This window comes from Chlorocebus sabaeus, chromosome 15, assembly GCF_047675955.1.
Source record: "Chlorocebus sabaeus isolate Y175 chromosome 15, mChlSab1.0.hap1, whole genome shotgun sequence".
Lineage (NCBI taxonomy): Eukaryota > Metazoa > Chordata > Mammalia > Primates > Cercopithecidae > Chlorocebus > Chlorocebus sabaeus.
In genome coordinates, this window is record NC_132918.1 from 75,146,093 (window position 1) to 75,168,254 (window position 22,162).

Sequence of the window (22,162 nt, forward strand, 5' to 3'; positions counted from 1 at the left end):
AACTTTCTTTGGTGTCTGTTTTTAATGGGTAGTTTTGTTTTTCATTTATCATTATACTAAGGTTGGCATACCAACTTTATAAAGAGATCATTTGGGGTGTTTGTTTTTGCTTGTTTGTTTTGATATATGAAACAATGGTACACCTTTCAATCCTTGTCTTAGATGAAATGAAAGATGGTAGTTTAGATTATGCTGCTGTGGAATTGAAGATAATAGCACAGACTGAGGTTAATGTTTACTTTTCCTCTCTCTTAAAAGACAAGTAAAAATGGTCATGTGAAAGAGATTTCTGATGAAATTCTTAGGATACAAAACCAATAGATTACAAGCATTTTAGACGTACCATAAGCATGCCAATTAATAGAGTAATTAAATTTTTAATTTACTGTTTAAAGCTGTTTTTTCCTCATGGCATTTTGATAAAAAATTTATTAGCAATGTTTGGCTAAATGCATTTCTTTATGAAAAAAATCTAATACAGAAAACTTTATACACAGATATTAGTATAAATTAGCAAGATTTTGAAATATAAATATATGCTAGTGACCATGTTCTGCATAAGTGAAAAACACAAGGATATTTTTAAATTATTAACGAATCTTTCAAGCGACAATTGGAACTCTGAGTAAAATGATGGAGGGATTGGGGCTATTAGGCTCTTCCTCCTTGGTGTTCTACAGTTCTTATTGTTTTATTTCCTTAAGCAGCAGTTCTCAAACTCTTGGTCTCTGGATCCCTTTACACTCTTAAAAAATTTATTACTCACAACAAAATAAATAATAACAAATTAATTCATCTTGTGCTGATAAAAATAGTATACTTTATTAAAATATACTTTTTTAAAACAGAGGCAATTTTTTGGGAAAAGTGGTGCACTTTTATATTTTTACAAGTCACTTAATGTCTGACTCAGTAAAAAATGGCCAGATTTGTGCATGTACTTCAGCATTCTCTCTTTTGCTATACACTGTCTTGCTTTAAACATATAGAGAAAAATCTACCTTCATCTAGATAAGTCATCTAAAAAGGGAGAACCCTATAGATCTCCTAAGATGATCTTAGGAATTCTTGGTGTCTTTAGGCCACCCTTTGAAAACCACCGTCCTAAAGAAGCTGAAGCCAAGGGCAGGGCTGATTTTCAACTTCCATATACTAGCAGGGCCATGCAACTTGTTGGCATATTAAAATATATCTTATCATTTGGTAAGTAGACACTACCCCTAGGCCATCAGTGCAACTCCACTTCCCCTTCCTCCCCAGTGGCTCCTCCAGGAGCATCATGATCCAGCAAGAATGCGGTGCTGGCTGGCACAGCAGGAGTTCTCCCAAATCCTACTCGTGCATTTAAATTCTGATTGGCTAGTGTTTATGACCTCTTGGTAGTAAAATATGTTTAATGTCGTCCCTATCTCAGAAGTAATCTAACTTAATCATCACAGTGTCCCTGATGGCCCCTGGTAACATTGTGTTGGCCAGATATTCTATACATCTGAGGCTCTTTTTTACTTTAGGCAAAATACTGTCTGCATCAACCATGTTTGTGCTCTCCCAAATGATTGGTGGCGTGGTGTGGAATCAGAAACGTTTCAATTCAGTTCAAAAATATATCAGGAAATCCTGTTGCTTTTTTCTGTGTTCCCAAAGAAGACTTTTCCAATGACTACCAAAAAGTCACCAAATTGTACTTTATACCACAAATAATAACAGCTGATCCAAAAGTAAATAGCTGCAGAATTTTCTAGATGGTCAGATCAAAATTTGATTGATGGTAACTTAGTGTCCCAGTAAAGATAGTTGTAAACTAAAATAGACATTTACTCATGCATTCATTGATTCATTCACTTATTTAACCACTACCGATATAGCGTCACAACACATAAACAGACACACATGTGAACTTGTGATATGCCTGTTTTTGCAACCTTTATTGAACTGTGTTGTAAAGATGATTGGATTAAATCAAAGAATGGATATGTTTACACTATGATGAGAGACACTTAAATTTTAAAAAATGCTTTATGTTAACTTTGGTTGTGGGTAGTCTTTGGGTTTCTTTAAGAATTTTCAAATGTAGATAAATGCTAAGTTTCAAATTCCAGAATATGGTGCTGTTTCACCAAATTTCTATGCTGGTGTTTTATCCTTAAGTAGGCCAAATATCAACCAACCACTTCACACTGGCTCGAAAACTCTGATCTAGCTTTCACAAAATCTTCCCAAGCTCTATTAATTGAGTTAGTAAATGCCATTGACAGCAATTGCTTTGGGAATTGTACTTCCCAGAAATGATGTTTTGGCTATGGACACAAACAAGGGACATGGAAATTGAACAAGAAGTAACCCAGTAAAGTACTCAGATGTCTATTGAAAAAATGCCAATGTGTTATGATAAAAGCAAAAATCAATAAAGTGACATTTCTTTCCTTTATCTTGTTTACAATTCTCTGCTGGAGTCAGTTTAAAAGTAATGACTAATACTAAACATTTTCTCTCCATCTGATGCTCTGAAGAGATTTTTTTCCTTACTATAGAAACATTTAACAAGATTATTTTCATAGCCTCAACATGAAAATGAACTTGTGGAACTAATGTGATATCGTTAACAATCAACACTCAGGTTCCCAGAAATAGTTTACAGGTTATGTTGAAGAGAAAATCACATAAGATTTCTGGAGATGCATTCTAGGAATATTAAGATTTGGAATTCTTGGCCGGGCATGGTGGCTCACACCTGTAATCCCAGCACTTTGGGAGGCCGGGGCAGGAGGATCACCTGGTCAGGAGATTGAGACCATTCTGGCTAACACAGTGAAACCCCGACTCTACAAAAAATACAAAAAATTAGCCAGGCATGGTGGTGGGCGCCTGTAGTCCCATCTACTCAGAAGGCTGAGGCAGGAGAATGGCGTGAACCCAGGAGAAGCTTGCAGTGAACCGAGATAGCGCCGCTGGACTCCAGCCTGGGTGACAGAGCGAGACTGCATCTCAAAAAATAAAAAATAAAAAAAAAATAATAATAATTGGAATTATTTACCTATTTCTAATTAAAGAGTAAGTTTTAGGTTAGGTATGATGATATAGTAATTATTAAAGATATTTTATTTAAATGCATTTTTATTTCCCCAAATCACAGTCTTCTGGGTACAGGAGTACAGTATGTGCATTGCACAATATTAAGGGCACCATTCACTCAAACTAGATGTGAATGTCACCACATGGGATAGTTCAGTGCTTGTGATCCTGCCTGGAAATGTTAGTTTGAAAACTTTTAAGGGATAGAATATTCTGACATAAAGTAGTTTAAGTTCCTTAAATTAGTAAGTCCCGTTAATGCACTCACAAAACCTACTACTAGTGAGCTGAAAGCTGTTATCAGTTTCATCGCAGCCAGCTTACACTAAGTGATTTGTTATGATCTATAACCCAGATAATATGTTGTCTATTTTCAGACTTGATATCAACTTTTTACAGTGATGAATGAAAACTTCCCCTGTGCTGTAAAGTTTTATAACTCTTACCCATTCAGACCTACTATTAATAAAAATTCTCTTCAGTGCCAGTAAGTGAATGAAGGCCTGCAAAGGTCATGTGGGAGAATGGGATTGTCAGGCTGTTTTGGGTCCATAGCCAAATGCAGGGAAAGTTGAGAAAACCTGATTCCAAACACCCAGTTTCCTCCCCATTGTGCCTCAATACTTTGGGTGTAATTATTTATTCTGACTAAATTCATTTATGATTAAAACAAAGATGTCTTGTTAGATTCCTAAGTAGGCAGATAGCCATATAAATGATACAACAGTTATATCCCATATTTAAATTATAGATGAGTAAACATTCCTTGAGGGATACATTCTAGTTCTGTTTGTTTTTTGAAGGACAGTGAATACTTACAGATTTGGCATCGCAATTGTGAATTACAACCATGTCTTTATCACCATCATTGTCATCAGTATCATTGTTATCACAGGCATTTGTTCCCTTATTGAGTAATAATTTGCGTTATGCACTGACAATGTGTGAGGATGTGCGCCTCAATAGGCATGAGGAAACCCCTGCCCTGAATGCACATTGGAAATGCACATTCTCAATTTGAGAGCCCTTTTAATACCCCTGGGTTCCCTATTTGCTTTCTTACTTTCTTAGTGTATGACTACTTTTTTTTTTTTTTTTTTTTTTTTTTTTGAGATGGAGTCTCACTCTGGTCGCCTAGGCTGGGGTACAGTGGCACAATCTCAGCTTACTACAACCTCTGCCTCCTGGGTTCAAGCAATTCCCCAGCCTCAGCCTCCTGAGTAGCTGGGATTACAGGTGCCCGCCACCATGCCTGGCTAATTTTTGTACTTTTAGTAGAGACAGGGTTTTGCCATGTTGACCAGGCTGGTCTCGAACTCCTGACCTCAGGTGATCTACTTGCCTCGGCCTCCCAAAGTGCTGGTATTACAGGCATGAGCCACCATGCCCGGCCATGTATGACTACTTTTTACAGAAATATTCTTTTTAAGAGAAGAATTACATTTGAAAGAGTTTGTTTTAAAGACAATATTAAAGAAGAAGCAACTTAAGCAAAAAGTATTCAGTCATCAATAAGGATTTATTGAGTGTCCATTATGTGGGAGGCGTAGGTCTGGTAGTATGGACGTGGTGTAAGACAGACAGATTCCCTTCTCCCTTGGAGCTTAAAATGGCAAAGATCTTCTCTGTCTGCAGAGTAGGAGATTAAAAGTGGAGTACAATATAATTTAGTGTTGTAGGAATGAAATCATTAGCAGTAAATGGCTTCATATCTATGCAACTGTAAAAGAAAACGAAAGTCAAAGTAATAATAAAAATAACAAGAACTATAGTAGCAGACACAAGAACATCAGTGTATATTCCTCTTGTTACTAAATATGAACTGATTCTTTGTCTGATTTTCAGGGTGGGTAACTAAGAAATTGCTGTATGTGCATTTACAAACAGGATATGTTTCCTAATTTTGAAAAGCTTCACCTTGTCACTGGGCCAGTAGATACCTCTATGTCCCAGGGTGCTGAGTGGCACAGAGGGAATGATAGTTAGAGAAGGAACTGGAGCTTTGGGGTGTGAACGGTTCACGAATGCTGAGTTGTCTGATACACTCATTGAGAAAAGTTATTCTTTATGAATTTTAAGGAACTGAGTGTGTCACCATCTGTGATGTGCTCAGTATTGTGTGCTTATCTTCACAATTATCTAGGCACTATAGTGATTAAGAGAGCACACTCTCAATTCCAGTCACAAATCCACAACCTCTGAGCTGAGTAACGATACTATGACAATGCTGGGCAGGTTTTTCAAAGTCCTTAAGTTTCCGATTCCTCGCCAGCAGACTGAGAATGGTTCAAAGTGTGTATCTAGTGACCAGAAGGATTCATAGAGGTAACGAAGGTAAAACACAGTGCCTGGCAAATGATAAGTGCTTATATATAGTAACTTATTTTAACTATTACAATATCATCACAGCTCAAAGTTTTTAAATCTCAAAACCAACTTTGCTAGGAGTTTCTATGACTAGTATGCTTTAAGTCCTTGATTTTCAGTTAAATGGCATGTCAGTTTATTTTCTGAACAGGAATTTTTTTAATGATACATTTATTTGAAAAAAAATGTGCTACCAATATATTCTGTCAACTATATTTTTACTTAGATTATAAAACACATTTTAAAAAACAAGTAGAAAATAATATATTTTAACTTTGACCCACATTATATTAATAGTTTTGTAAGATCACGTTCCAAATCATAAAGCATTATTTAGTACTGGAATGTTATGTGGTTTTCAAGTTTCTAGCCAATTTTCCTATGAAGGTCATGTAATCATAAAAACCGAAAGAGCTAGCAGGAAGAGAATGGCTTGGATAAAAGGATAAAAGAAGAAGAAAAAAGAAAAGTAAAATGAAAACATGAATTATTGCTAGAAATCAACAAAGACTGAGCTACAATTGAGAACTGTTAAATGGTCAATATTTTCAAAGAGAAAGAAATGAATTATTAACTTACCTATTCTGGCAAATAATGACAATGAATTTTGGATACCAGAGGTTCTTATGCAACCTTGGTGTCTATGAGAAGGATTCCTCATGTTGAAGTACTTTCCACTGTGGTTCATAGCAATTATCTTTGACAGAAGCAGCATTCTAAGCTAGTGGCTTATCGAATTTCTATCTCCATAGAGCTGAATGTACATGACCTTTCAGCTTCCACATCCTAACTGAGACATGAAGGATGGTATTACTAAACTCTTCTGTGTAATTTTTAGAGTTTTGAATTTTTAGTGTCCTTACAAATAATGTTATTGATGCAATTTATGAAATGTTATTTTGTTTGCTCCTGTCACAGGGGTTTGTTGTACAGATCATTTCACTACCCAGGTATTAAGCCTAGTACCTAATAGTAACTTTCCCTGCTCCTCTCTCTCCTCCCAGCCTCCACCCTCAAGTAGAACCCAGTGTCTGTTGTTCTTTTCTGTGTGTTCATGAATTCTCATCATTTAGCTTCCACTTGTAAGTAAGACCATATAGTATTAGGTTTTCTGTTCCAGCATAAGTTTGCAAAGGACAATGGCCTCCAGCTCTATCCAGGTTCCCACAAAAGACAAGATCTCATTCTTCTTTTGAACTACATAGTATTCCATAGTGTATATGTATCACATTTTCTTTATCCAATTTGTTATTGATGGGCATTTAGGTAGATTCCATGTCTTTGCTATTGTGAATAGTGCAAAAATGAACATTTGCATGCATGTGTCTTTGTGGTAGAATGATTTAAAAATGAACATTTGCATGCATGTGTCTTTGTGGTAGAATGATTTATATTCCTCTGGGTATATACCCAGCAATGGGTTTGCTGGGTCAAATGGTAGTTCTACTTTTAGCTCTTTGGGGAATACTACTTTCCACAATGGTTGAACCAACTTACACTCCCACCAACAGTTTATAAGTGTTCTCTTTTCTCTGCAACTTCACCAGCATCTGCTATATTTTGACTTTTTAGTAATAGCCATTCTGACTGGTGTTAGATGATATCTCATTGTGGTTTTGATTTGCATTTCTTTAATGATCAGTGATGGTGAGCTTTTCTTCATATACTTATTGGCCACATGTATGTCTTCTTTTGAAAATTGTCTGTTCATGTGTTTTGCTCATTTGTTAATGGGGTTGTTTGGTTTATTCTTGTAAATTTAAGTTCTTATAGATGTTCAATATTAGACCTTTGTCAGATGCGTAGTTTGCAAATATTTTCTTCCATTCTGTAGGTTGTCTGTTTGCTCTGTTGATCTTTTTTTTTTCTGTGCAGAAGCTCTTAAGTTTAGTTGGCTTACATTTGTCAATTTTTGCTGTTGTTGTGATTGCTTTTGATATCTTTGTCATGAAATTTTTGCCCATTCCTATGTACATGATGGTATTGCCTGGGTTATCTTTCAGGGTTTTTATATTTTTTAGTTTTACATTCAAGTCTTTAATTCATCTAGAGTTTATTTTATACATGATGTAAGGGAGGGGGTCCAGCTTCAATTTTCTGCATATGGTGAGCCAGTTATCCCAACACCATTTATTGAATAGGGAGTCTTTTCCCCATTGCTTTTGTCAGCTTTGTTGAAGATCAAATGGTCATAGGTATGCGACCTTGTTTCTGGTCTTGTTTCTGGGCTCTCTATTCTCTTTCATTGGTCTGTGTGCCTGTTTTCGAGCAGCATCATGCTGTTTTAGTTACTATAGCCCTGTAGTGTAGTTTGAAGTCAGGTAACGTGATGCCTCTAACTTTGTTCTTCTTGCTTACGATTTCCTTAGCTATTCAGGCTCTTTTTTGTTTCATATGAATTTTAAAATAGTTTTTTTTTTTTTCTAGTTCTGTGAATAATGTCATTAGTAGCTTGATAGGTATAGCATTGAAATTGCTTTGGGCAGTATGACCATTTTAATGATATTGAGTCTTCCTATCCATGAACATGGGATATTTTTCTATCTGTTTGTGTCTTCTGTGATTTATTTGCACAGTGTTTTGTAATGCCCATCATAGAGATCCTTCACCTCCCTAGTTAGCTGTATTTCTAGGTATTTTATTCTTTTTGTGGCAATCGTGAATGGGATTGCCTTCCTGATTTGGCTCTCGACTTGGCTGCAATTGCTGTATAGGAATGCTAGTAATTTTTGTACATTGATTTTGTATCCTGAAACTCTACTGAAGTTGTTTATCAGTGGACTGAGCTTTTGGGCTGAGACTATGGGATTTTTTAGATGTAGAATCATGTTGTCTGCAAACAGGGATAGTTTGACTTCTCTTCCTATTTGAATGCCCTTTATTTATTTCTCTTGCCTAATTGATCTGACTAGGACTTCCAATACTGTGTTGAATAGAAGCGCTGAGAGAGGGCATCCTTGTCTGGTACTGGTTTTTAAGAGGAATGCCTCCAGCTTTTGCCCATTCAGTATGATGTTGACTATAGGTTTTTCATAGATGACTCTTATTATTTTAAGCTATGTCCCTTCAAAACCTTGTTTAATGAGAGTTTTTAAGATGAAGGGATGTTGAAATTTATTGAAATTCTCTTCTGCATCATTTGAGATAATCAAGTGTTTTTTTTCTTTAGTTCTGTTTATGTGATTAATTGCATTTCATAATTTTCATATGTTGGACCAACCCTGCATGCCAGTGATGAAGCCTACTTGATCATGGCAATTTTTTTTTTTTTTTTTTTTTTTTTTTTTTTTTTTTTTTTACAGCATTTGGCTGTCACTAGTTGTTACTAATGCTAATGTAAAGTATGTGCTTTGGGACATTCTTAGAATTGAGGGACAGAAGACACAGTCAGTAAAATAGCCCCCTTGTCTTTAGTTGAATCTGCTCTTAATGGTGCATCTAGCTCATTAAATGTTTGACCAGTCACCAGTCAATATTCTTCTTATAAATATGAAAACTTGACAATGCAGTCTGGGAACACAACCTTTCTATTAGCTTTGAAGGCATATAGGGTGCAATTGAATTTTATAATACTGAACAGTGGAATCTTGATATTTTGGAGACATAGAATTAAGCCACTAGAGATAAAAATAAGGAGAAACCGAAGCACAATTCCTAGAAAATGGTATATCTAAAGAATTATTTGGAAAATATGGTAATACTACCTAGGCTTAGAACATTTTAGACCATTTTCCAAGGTAAGAGCATCATATACATAGTTTATCACTATTTTATTTGTTTATATCACAGTGCTTGGTAATTAGTTGTCCCAATTTTTGTTTAAGATGACCTTGAAAAAAATTAAGATATATCTACCAACATTGCCAGGTTCTGCAAATGATCTTTTTAATCTTAAACTGAAGGAGATTTTTTGCATATGTGATCTTGAAAAGAGTTTTTGGCCATTATGATGCATGTTAGCACTTGCAAGTTGGTTTTTGTACTTAGAACACCAGATACGGTTGTATTTATTTTATATGCTTTATCTGCAATTTAGAGAGCAAGCTCAAGGTTAATGGACCTTCTAATCTTAAAATAATTCTTTCTTTTGGCACAAGAACTTGAATTCTCAGTAATTCAGCATGAAAACTTTCTTATTTAGTTAAATGTTTTATTTTAAAGGTACTAGGCCCAATATTTACTAACCTATGATCACTAAGGATAAAAAGTAAGTCATGTAAATCCCTGTAATAGTGTAAGTTTGGATTAATGTAATTGGTGATGAGCTTCAGTTCTCTGCCTAGCCTATGTTCTCAAGGACTAGAGTAGTATAACATACTTACGTTCTTGGGCAGGGTTAGCAGTGGGAAATTTAGGAAGGGCTTAAGGCTGGGAAGATTACAGCAAGCAATTATAAGTGGAAAATTTGACGATAAATATCTTTGTACCCTGATTGGGCCTCCTGACCCATTCTCCATGGATCAAGACAACTATATGTGGCACCTACCAACTGGGAGATTTCTGGAGTTGTTGGTAGTGTCCTGGCCATCCCACCCTGCCACAAGATTCAGAATTATCCTCATCAATGTTTCAGCAACAGTTTACAACCTCCAGGTAACATCAAACTATAAATGGAACCTGGAAGAATATGGGTCAATTAACCAAATTCCTGGAACTTTCCTCTGTCTAGCCACACAGACTCACTTTAGTAGCAATCTCAACATTGTATATTTTTCATCCTACTTAACCATATTATGGTGGAATTTCACAGTATAGTCAAGTACTACATCATTGACTATAAGACACCATTGATTAAAGATGAAGTATTACTTTAAATACCACTAATAAAAGAAAAGGAACTTGACATACTATAAAATGCTATCAATTATCATGTAAATCCCAATTTCACAGATATTAAAATGTGAAAAAAAAAAAAACCTGTGTCTTGGAATCTATGAAATTCAGCCATTTAAATTGAGATAAAAACAGGTGAACCTACATAAAATATGATAACACTGTCTTGTCTTTTTATGGTATCAATTAATTAATTTAAGTTTGGTTTTAATGACAAATGCCGATTAAAACATTTTTTTTTCCAAGATTCTGAGACCTTAGCTAACTATATCATATTATACTTTTCTTCTGCTTCTCCTTTAGCCTAGCATTTTCTGTGCCATAAGCTTTCTCAGGCTTCCAGTATTAGTTCTGATGGCATCTTTCTATCTTGTCCTTCTTGATTGCCATATAGGGAAAAATTCTGCCTGATAGTACGATGTTAGCAAAAGCCAAAAAGAAAAAAGATTGTGATGATACAGTGCATGTAAATAACAATATTAAGACTCCCTTTGATGTTCTTTTATCAAACATAAAGAAGTTAATTTTCTCTGTTCTCTGACCGTTTTGCTGCATTTAAAGTGATAAATCCCCTGCATGTTATTTGTTTGATTTTTGAAAAACTTATTGAAGCTGTCAAAATGACTTTTAATAGTTTTTCTCTTATCCTGATTCTAGGCCAGTAATTTCATGAAGAAGGGCCTCCAGGTTTTCAGCTTCTTCTAATTCCTCCTAGGTTCCTGCCTGTAATTTGGTTCGAGCCCACATCATCAGGAAGGTCTCTTAGCAATTTCTGTACTAAACTCGCTTCCTCCTATCTCTTTGACCAATCAAAGGCTAAAAAAATTATCTTTAAACGTTCAGCTGAGTCCAACTGAAGCTTTTCCAAAGTAAATTTTACTAACAAAATGGAAAAAAAGTTTAAACTATTTTCAAATAAAAAATTAAAGTTCAAATACAAACATTTCTTTAGGTGATTTATTCATGTATTAATTCATTTAACTACCATTTATGGAGCCTCTGCAATGTCCCAAACACTGGGCTAGAAAGAGGAGATATCAAGATGAGCATGACCAGTTGGGAGACACACATGGCAAAGCATGGTCATATTAGCTTCCACACTGGGTCATGGGAGCAGGACAAAGGCAATAGTTAATGCCTTTAATGCCACCTGGAGATAGAGCTGGCTTTAAGAGGCTATGATATCTTGTCTGAGGCTGAAATAATAGAATAGAAATATTCCTACAGACAGTGATGGAGAGTTTGCAGCCAAAAACTGCCCTTGCAAATGTCCAGGGGTAATGCTCCAGGGCAAGGTGAATGTATGTCTAAGTTTGGTAAAGGGTGAAGTCTAGAGGTGAAAAAATAAAAGACGTGGAGACCAGTAGGTACAAAGGCACTTGATCGTGAGATTTCTGTGGGCCAGATTTTCTCTCAAAGTAATAGGATGCTGCTGAAAGGAGGACCATAATGTGGTCAGATTTGCCTCTCTCAAGAGCAATCCTCATAACACAATGGTGTGACTGATGGATTGGAAAGAGGTTTTAAGCTAATATAGGAGAAGATGTTATACCAAAATATATTCATAAACACCCAAACAAGAAATCGTAACTTGTAAGAAGGCAGTAATCATGCATTGAGCTTACTAGTTAAACTTGATGATATGTTTCTGGAATTCAGAATAGAAACTTGAGTTTGAGACAAACATTTGGGAATCACCAGGAAATAAATAATAGTTGGGATAAGAAACCGAATGTCACCACTGTATTGCAGTAAAGGAGAGAGATAAAACCCTGGCCCTGAGCACTCTGGCATCTCATAGGCAGTTGGGTCAAGTAACACTAAAGAAGAAATTGCTTTCTGAGAGGTCAGAACAAAATAAGGGGAGAGGATCACAGAAACCAAAGAAGAAATATACACTCATCAGATGATGCAAATGAATGTAATTATTATTTGGAATCAAAGTATTCCTTGGATTCAGAAATTATGAAAATTAAAGAGTATGGCCGGGCGTGGTGGCTCAAGCCTGTAATCCCAGCACTTTGGGAGGCCGAGACGGGCGGATCACGAGGTCAGGAGATCGAGACCATCCTGGCTAACACGGTGAAACCCCGTCTCTACTAAAAAAATACAAAAAACTAGCCGGGCGAGGTGGCGGGCGCCTGTAATCCCAGCTACTCGGGAGGCTGAGGCAGGAGAATGGCGTAAACCCGGGAGGCGGAGTTTGCAGTGAGCTGAGATCCGGCCACTGCACTCCAGCGCGGGCGACAGACCAAGACTCCGTCTCAAAAAAAAAAAAAAAAAAAAAGAAAATTAAAGAGTATATTGTGGGCCATTTCACAGGTTGGTTGGAACCTTTTATGGAACCATTAGCCCAGATTTTACTTACCTCTTACCTCAGACTGCATAGACCTTGGGAATTGCTCTATTTATGATCTTATTTGTGGTTCATCTTCTCTTCAAGAGAGCAAATAACTGCACAGTAGCCTAAGGAGCATCCCTTTAGCAGGTGAGAGTAGATAACTACTGTACATGGTTGACTGCCTCTCCTGGTAGAAACAAACCATTCAGTAGTTCCCTGACTGTGCCAGAGTTGTTCCCCAGTAAAATTCTACCACTTGACTCTTATGAAGGTCAGAGGTGATCTGCTCATATCCTCTTTCAGCAAGTGAACTAATAAATTGCCCTCAGTTTTGCTCTGGGCATATTTTTTCCAAGATTAGTTTCTCCCTTAACAAGAAGAAAGTTAAAAACTCTTTCTCTGACCAATTAATGTTGGCCATCTAGTAAAGTGGTCCTCATCATTTTAGGCATTAGGGACTGGTTTTGTAGAAGACAATTTTTCCATTGACAGGGGTGTTGGGGAGGGGGATGGTTTCAGTATGAAACTCTTCCACCTCAGATCATCAGGCATTAGTTAGATTCTCAAAAGGAGTATGCAACCTATATCCCCGTAATGTGCAGTTCACAATAGGGTTCCCAATCCAATGAGAATCGAATGCCCCTCTGAAATGACAGGAAGTGGATCTCAGGCGGTAATGCTTGCTTGCCTGCTGCTCACTTCCTGCTGTGCAGCCCGGTTCCTAACAGGCCACGGATGGCTACTAGTTTGCGGCTCCAGGGTTGGAGACCCCTGATCTAGTAGGTTTCTGATCATTGATGATTTTTATTGGTTTCTCTGAATACCTTAGACATATACACTTTTAGTATCACATATGAGACCCTCAATTTCTCGGCCAGTGTGTAGCCATTTGAATTTCTCAATTCTTACTGGTTTCCACTACTAGAAACACTGTATCATTTCCCCAGAATTTTCTTTCTTTATTACTGACCTCCTTCCCCTTCTCACCTTGACCCTTCTGGTTGTAGCAATCCCATTCCGTCCTACTTCTGTATTCAACTGACCCAGCAAAGCTAAATGCACCCTGACATTTTCAAGCTTACTTCTGAATCAGGCCTCTGACCTATATTACTTTCATAAATGATATGCCCTTTTTTCCTCTTAAAAATTTTAAGACAAGTCATAGAAGACATATTATAAATTAAAGGATTCCCTCACCCCACATTATGGAAATATTATTACATACAACTTTTAAAACTCAAAAGTCATGCCTGTAATTCCAGTGCTTTGGGAGGCAAAGGCGGGAGGATTACTTGAGGCCAGGAATTTGAAAACAAGTTGAGTAACACAGTGATACCCCATATCTACAAAAAAAATTTTTTTGATAAAATTAGCTGGGATTAATGGTGCACACCTCTAGTCCCAGCTACTGAGGAGGCTGAGGCGGGAGGATTGCTAGAGCCCAGGAGTTTGAAGTTACAGTGAACTATATTGTACTCCAACCTGGGCAACACAGAGTGAGACCCTGTCTCTAAAATATTTAAAGTAAAAATAAAAACAAGTCAAAACAATGCATTAAAGGAAAAAAAAAAACATACATGTTATAGTTAGATACCCCAGTATTTTAACATCTTGTTGAAATTCATTTTTAGTTTTATTTCTAGTCAGCGATCTTTAAAATATTTGCTTTCAATATATATTGTACACATAATTTTGTATCATGACTTGTTCACTAAAGCTTTCTAAATAGAAATACTATCAAATAAATATGAGCAAAGTTAAGTGAAATTTTACTTCAGCAGCAGTACCTAGATGTTTATAAGTCATAATGTTAAGCCACTTTTTATACATAATTTCTAATCAACTTATTTTTATTGCATTTTAATCATAACCGGTGAACAGTTGTAAATATTGTCAAAATTCACTGCAAGAAAATTCACTGCAAGAAACACTTTAAATATAACATCCAGAAAACAATATTATATTTGTTTTTATTAGCTTCTTGAACTCAACTTGTGCTAATTCAGTATACAATATTTAATAAAATATTCAACATTTTCTATACATTTATTAAAGTGTTGTTTTAATTCTGATTGTACGAGACGAGAAATCTTTATAATTATTTGTTTGTAATTTACCCAATTATGTATCAGGCCAGACCTTCAGAAAAGGAGAAATATTAGGCTAAAATATCAATGTTTTATTTGTCCAGGAACTGCAGTCTGTATCGGTTTGTATAAATTTTGCTGCTCCCAATTTTTTGATCCCCATTTATTTTGCAATCTAAAAATACTTTCAACAATGGTAAAAAAAAAAAAAAAAAAAAAAGTCATTCAGGCCATCATCAGATTGGCTTTATTATCGTCAATGAGTCTCTGCTCCTCAAGTAAGACTAAGCATTGCAGTCTAGGTAATCTTTCTGAAGTAGAAATGCCTGGTCCCTAATGTGTACTCTTTAAGCAGTATTTCCATAATTATTACCTCCTGATATAACCTAATCATTTACAGTTATGAATATCAAATAGCTATCTCCTAAGTCAACTGATTTGTCTCAGTGAATTTATTAAAAATAAAGATGTATTTGTTAAAAGTAAAAATCCCCTATTTATTGCAATATACCATTGAAAATATTGTCTTCTAAAATATTTAGGTCCCATAGTAAAAATCCTGTCTGGAAGACCTAGAAATGTCCTAATATGGCTGAAATACTAAATTAAAACTTAACTGTTGTTGAAAATGACAAAAATGCCCCATTTTATTTTAAATAAATTATGAATGTCTCTAATATACAAATAACGTACCTGAAACATGGAAAATATTTCTGAATCTAATAACTCCTTTTTAAAAGTAAGTGACATGATTAAGCATCACTTTTCTACATACGTGGTGTGACATTTTCATTTTGTTCCAAGGTATTTTACTTTTTGTGTGACTCTTGAGTTTGTAAACATGCTATAATATTTAGTGATTATATAATGATGATTTCATGGTTCTAGCTTAGTATAAAGGTAGCTTGACAGAGCAGCAAAATCGATTTCCTTTTTTCTTTTGTGGAAAGAGACAAAAGGAAATTGAATGCAAAATTTGCATTAAGACCATATTAGAATTATGACTCAACAATCTGTTACACATGAAGTGGAAACCAGGTGTATCCAAGTGTTAGTTATTGTGCTATGATATTCAGCCAATGGGTTAAGTTCAAACAACCCTTTGTTTAACTCATGCCGTGCTGTTACCCACAATATTCCAAATGCATATGACCTGACACTATCTCTTGTTGTCTCCTCTTGCCAAAGGTACTCAGAGACAGGACTGTCCCTAGGCAAAATCGTGAAGTAGGTGAATCTTGTGTTTATTCCCTACCCTTTTGCGATGAAAATCTCACCTTAGATTCTTCCCACCTATCTCTCCCAAGGTACCTACTCTAGTTACTCATTCCTCTGGATTTACCCTGTGTTTTCCAGGGCGCTCATGCTAACTCCTGTTGCCCAATCACTCTTTGAGTATATAATATCCTGCTCAAAAATACTCACGCACTTCGCAAGAGGAGCTGGGCAATCAAGATCCTCCGTCCTTACCTTTTGAGTCTTATTTCCCAATCTCCCCTCCACATGTTCTACTGAAAATAGCTCACTCACCTTTCCATTTTTATTTACATACTTTTTTCCATAGTATTTCTTTTGGCTGAGCCAGCCTTGACTTCTCATCTCCATCTGTGGAAATTCACCTCATCTTTTAGGTTCTGCTCACTTGTACTTCTCTACATTCCTTATCTGTTCACCCCCAGCCTCTCTCATCTGCACCCCATCCATACCACTCATATGGCACTTAACACATATTGCTTTGTATTATAATATTTACGTATGTGTCTTGTCTCCAGGCACTCTGCTGGGTGCTTTACAAACATAATCTCTTTTAAATTTCACAACAATCTGTTGAAGTAGGTATTATTAAACCATTTAACAGTTGAGGAAACTGAGGCTCAAATAGGTTAAATAATTTGCCCAAAGTCACACTGCTACAAGGTAACAGAGCTAGAACTTGAACTCAGGTCTGTCTGATTTCAAAACATATGATTTCCACTGTACCCTACTGATGTCAATTCCTTTCTATCTTCTGAAAGATAAGATGGGGGTTTAAGATGAAGAAAGAGGTCAACGTAGGATTTTTTCCTTAACAAATGTGTGTTGAACAAAGAGAGTTTATTGATAATTACTGTATTCCTAGCTAGAATTGTTTGGTTAGCTAGAATCTATGAGAAATTCAAGTAAAATGCAAGAAAAAATTCTTAAGTGGCCAGAACAAATAAGCATGGCATAAAAAGAGAATGTTCAAGACAGTTTATAATTCAGGAGGGGCTGGATAGCATTGGTCTCTCTGAGCACCGTAGGAAAATAAGTACAAGGAAAAAGAAGTAAATGTGCAGTTGACTAGGGAAGGCTTCCTATAAGTCCCCAGGACTTAAATGATTTGAGATAATTAGTAGACTGAAGATATGACTATCATCCTAAATCTCTCATGCACTAATAATATCTCTATTGAATGTAAAGCCCACCTGTTTTATTCTACCTGCAGTGCCACATCTTGGATAAATTAGGGGAGAGAAACTTAGTGTTCCTAAGAGGGAAATCTAATTCCAAATGGACAGCTTTTACAACTGCCCTTTCCAGTTCCTGAGACCAGAGAGTTTCAGCTAAGCCCTGGACAGCTCCATTCTGTGTTCAGCCTGTGGCCAACCTCCAGCCGGTCATGTGGCAGAGGCTTCATCTTGGGAAGAATTTAAACTTAGAATCTCTGTTCATCTTGACACCACTATCTTTTTGCCTCTCCCAAAAAACAAAACCTCTTTTTTCATTTCTGTTGTTGTATTCTCTTCTCATTTCTCAGTCCTCCAGCTTGTCATATTATCAGTTGCATATTTCTTTAACATGAATGAGATTCTTAAATTTAAAGAGGTCATGCAGTTATCATTAAACATGTGTTCTCAGTGCACCTCTGTTCCCTTCTGACAGTCGTTTCAATTCTGTTTGCGAACTCCATTTCAATTTATGTATCCTCCCTTTATACCAATTCCATTCATATACGGCTCTATACTTTTGTTCCTCATACCAATCTTCATAATAATTTAAAATTTATTATTTATGGAAAGAATGCATGCAATCTAAGCTGAAAGCAGCAGGCTATAGTGTACATCAGGCCTTGTTAGAAGATTGAGAATTTTCATGTCATTTATAAGCTAAATTTGAAGAATTCAATGAGCCCAACAAGAAAACCATCCTCAACCACAATGGAAAAATTAAAAAAAAAAAAAAAAAAAAAAAACTCAAACAGGAAAGGTATTTTGTTTTCTTTAAAATGTCTATGGTTTCTTATCCTTTACAAAAGTCTTCATAGCTCATCCACTTTTTTTCTAACTTTTTATTTTGGAGAATTTATAGACTCACCGGAAGTTACAAAACAAATGTACAGTGATGTCCTGCTTACCTTTTACTAAGTTTCTCCCAATTCTTATATTTTAAGTAATTATAGTACACTATCAAAGCCAGGACACTGATGTCGATCTAATTCAGTTTTAAATTTGAAAAAAGAAAAAAAAATCCACCCTAAAGATAATCTGGACAGTTTTCAATTCCATTCAACATTGTAAGCTTTGTAAGTGTTAACCATGTTGACAGTCCTGGTAAACAAAGGATAATATGCCCATATGGCCACAGAGAAACTTTCCCCATATTGTTAGATGTGATACTCAGGTCTAATTTAATTCTTGGGCCAATGTCATAGCCGAGGAATGGAAAGGTGCCCATATCAGAAGACGGGTTGAAATCTGGTTCTGCCTCCAAATGTGTGACCTTGAGCAAGTCACTTGACCTTTCCAAGCTTCAGTGTCTTCATCTATAAAATGGAGAAAATACTCCTCCTGCCTACTTCATAGGATTGTTGTGAGGCTCAAATGTGATGATGTACATGAAGGAACAAGGTAGACTGTGAATCAGCACTCATGAAGTTTATATTCTTTTCAGAAACTATGTCCAGTTATAGAGAAGTGTACTTTTTCTGAGGTGGTCTTATTCCTCAAAACAAAACAAAACTACCTCCTTATTAGCCATGTGTTCTAGAATTTTCATCATATGTAAATGACCTCCCCTTTCTATCACTCCTGTTAAGATAAGAAATAGCAATATATCGAACAAGCACTCTGGACTCATTACCTACACACCCCTTAGGCATATGGTCTATTTTAAAATAAATACTTTTTTAAACATTTTCTTCTTTAAGATTGAATGCATTTTAAGTAGCTTTTATTTTTATCCTAACTGCAGGATTCATTCTTACTTTTTTATCATGCCATGAGACGTACAATAGGTGTTCTTGACAATAGTGTGAAATTATAAGAATGTGAGATTAGACAGTGGATGTTTTAAGAAATAAAAATGGAAATCACCCAAGCTGCATTGTTTCTTGGTATGTCTGAATATATAACATAAACTCCCAACTCACTGGTATATTCTGGTTTGTGGATAGTAAAAATGCTAGTCTTGGCAGTAAGGGTAGAGATATATATAGAAGAAAACAAACTTAAATCATGGAAAGTAATGATAAGAGTCTTTGTGTGTACTAAATGTTTTGGGCACCACAATAAAAATGTTAAGATTTGTTTTCTTCCCTCTTTGTCCTATATATAGGCTGGCATGGCTTTGACCTATGACCCCACAGCTGCCATACAGAATGGGTAAGTAGATCACATTTTTCTCTGTTTTAATTGTGAATAGATTTTTGAGCTCTGAATCACCACCAAAGAAAAATGTTCAAATTTGTTTTGCTTTTGTTTTACATCCTTAAACACAAACTTTAAACCAAGCATTTTTCATCATTGTAATTCTTTTCTTCCTATAATTTTTTCTGATCTCCCATTCTCACAATGCCTCTGCCCACATTAAACCCTGTTCTGTCTCTCTCTCCCTCCCTCCCTTCCTCTCTGTCTCCCTCCCTCCTTCTCTGTCTTTGGAGAACACGTTAAGCTAGACTGAGAGAATAATAACTCTAGAGTTAGCTTTCAAACACTTTTTGTTGTGTGCCCAAGTCAATTTATTCTTTCTTTCTAGTGATCAGGGAAATGATAATGGAGGAAAGTCAAGTTAGTAACTCAGGTGACTGCATCTTCATTTTAATAAGAATCTGGAAATTTGTATCCACCTACTTAGAACAAGTCATAAAGCTTAAACTTCCTCCTCTGAAAAAGAAGTGTGAAACCACATGGTGTGGCCTCTCTAAAATCCTGTGACTTCTAAATATCTTTCGTTGGAACTTTCTTCTTACTTCCTAATATCTTTGCTTAGGCTGTCTTGTATTTGCCAATAATTATTTTTCGGTTGTTTGCTTATTTCTTTTCACTGTCTTTTATTTTGGTATCTCCATGGCTTTCAGTAGTCTGTCTTTCATTCTCGGTATGAAGACCTCACTGAAGATCAACATAGAGGGTAGAATGAATTAAACTTCATTTTCTATTTTGTCAATTGCCTCTAAAGAAAATCTGTGTTTTTTGAAATACAAAAAACTAGCCGGGCGAGGTGGCGGGCGCCTGTAGTCCCAGCTACTCCGGAGGCTGAGGCAGGAGAATGGCGTAAACCCGGGAGGCGGAGCTTGCAGTGAGCTGAGATCCGGCCACTGCACTCCAGCCTGGGCGACAGAGCCAGACTCCGTCTCAAAAAAAAAAAAAAAAAAAAAAAAAAAAAAAAAAAAAAAAAAAAAAAAAAAGAAAATCTGTGCAATATTGAAAGTATTTAAATAATTACCTCTTATTCTTATATTATTCATTCAGGCAGTCATACATCCAGTCATTCAACAAACACCCAGTAAGTATCCCAGGCACAATACTATGTTCTATAGATTAAAAAACATGTATGATATGAGACCCTTTCCTTCAAGAGGCTCACATGAAAAAGTACTCATCCATGAAAAAGTAAAAATTAGTGGTAGACTAGGGTAGGAGTATAGTCCTTTGTCCTTGGGTTGATTAAAATTTCCCTCTAGAAGTGAAAATTAAGGATACCTTTTCATATATCCAATAGGCATTTACTTATTTCCAACAAGGTGCTATAAACTTGGCATGTAGAAAGAAGTAAAGATATGGAGAAGAAAGTCCTCTAGAATTATATTATGTAGTTAGAGGTAAATAATGAACTCAGAAAGTAAAACATAAGGCATTCTATATTGTGATAGTGACTGAAAACAGATGTTATAATGGAAAGGAATGACATTTATTGAACACATATTATGTGCAAAGTACTTTATATTTGTAATTTAGTGGCATATAGTTTCAAATGAATACATGTGATTACAATTAGAAATTTATATTGGAAATTTATACAAAGGAAAATAGAAACAATAGTTCAAAAAATACCTGTATGCCCACTAATTAGATTCAATAAGCATTCATTCATGTTTTAGAATATTTTACATGCATGCATATGTATGCAGGTGTGTGTTATATATACATATGTAAATACCTATCTATAGTATGTATTATGTATATATATACATATCTACCTGTCTATAGTATTTATCTATGTATCTACTTGTAAAAAGTATCTTGTTGCCCAAGGCTCTGTGCCAAGGATTGGAGATGCAGCAGTGACCCAGACATAACTTGTTTTTGCATTTATAAAGCTTAGATTGTTAAGGATATAAATAAAATAACAATTAACTTTTATATGCAATTATGTAGTCAATTATTAAATTAAAATTATATTAAGCATTTTTAATTAGAAATATTGATACTTTTTGCTGAATCATATCACAGTAAAATTTAAACATAATATTTCTAACTTCCTACGTCTTCAAAAATAAAGACGTTAGTCACATGATAAAAATATCGTCACATAAAATGAAATCAGTAGTAATTTCAAAATATCATCTATTATCCAGATTATTTTTCAACTTTGTTCAGTTGCCCCAAAATGTGTTTTACAGCTGGATGATTCTGAAGCAAAATCAAAAAGTCATATCAAAATACCTTATATGAATTATTTCATTTATTTATATCATATTCCTTTTGGGTGAGTGTTAATATCCCACTTACAGATAAGGAAATGAGGCCATGTAGTCCGAGGCAGAGCTGGGAATCAAATGCCTGTCTGTAGCACTAAATAGAGCCTGCTGTCTTTGTCCAACTAGGACAAAGGGAAGGCTATATGGAAGCAATGAGATTTGACATACGTTATCCAGGATGACTTAGTTTATCAAGGATAGACATATGGAAAAATGCTTATTGAGAAAGTGGACTGGTATGAAGGGAAGTGGAGTTTGTAGAGATTAACAATGCAACAAGTTTTACTGGGGTGAAAGTTTCTTGTGAAGGAGTTTTATAAGTTTAGAACGTTTTTTTGGTGCCAGATTTGGAAGTTCAAGTATTTGGTTTTTACTTCCTAAGCCTGGGAAGTAATTATTGTTTCTTTTTTTCGCAACAGAGTGGTGCGATATAAATAATGAAGACTATATTGGAGCAGGAAAATCCTCTTAGTAGGAAGCATCATTAAGAGGATATTAAAATAGTCCAGTTATAGAAGTGTA

The 22,162-nt window shown here is 35.6% G+C and overlaps 1 protein-coding gene across 12 annotated transcripts in view; it reads left to right on the forward strand.

Moving 5' to 3' along the window:
- Nucleotides 1-22,162, forward strand: part of RBMS3 (RNA binding motif single stranded interacting protein 3) — a 743,496-nt gene that overhangs the window by 586,303 nt on the left and 135,031 nt on the right. For all 12 annotated transcript variants that reach the window (XM_008009337.3, XM_008009341.3, XM_008009343.3 and 9 more), the window contains one exon: nt 19,276-19,322. In XM_008009337.3, coding sequence (XP_008007528.2) covers nt 19,276-19,322 — 47 coding nt within the window. The remainder of the gene's footprint in view (nt 1-19,275; nt 19,323-22,162) is intronic.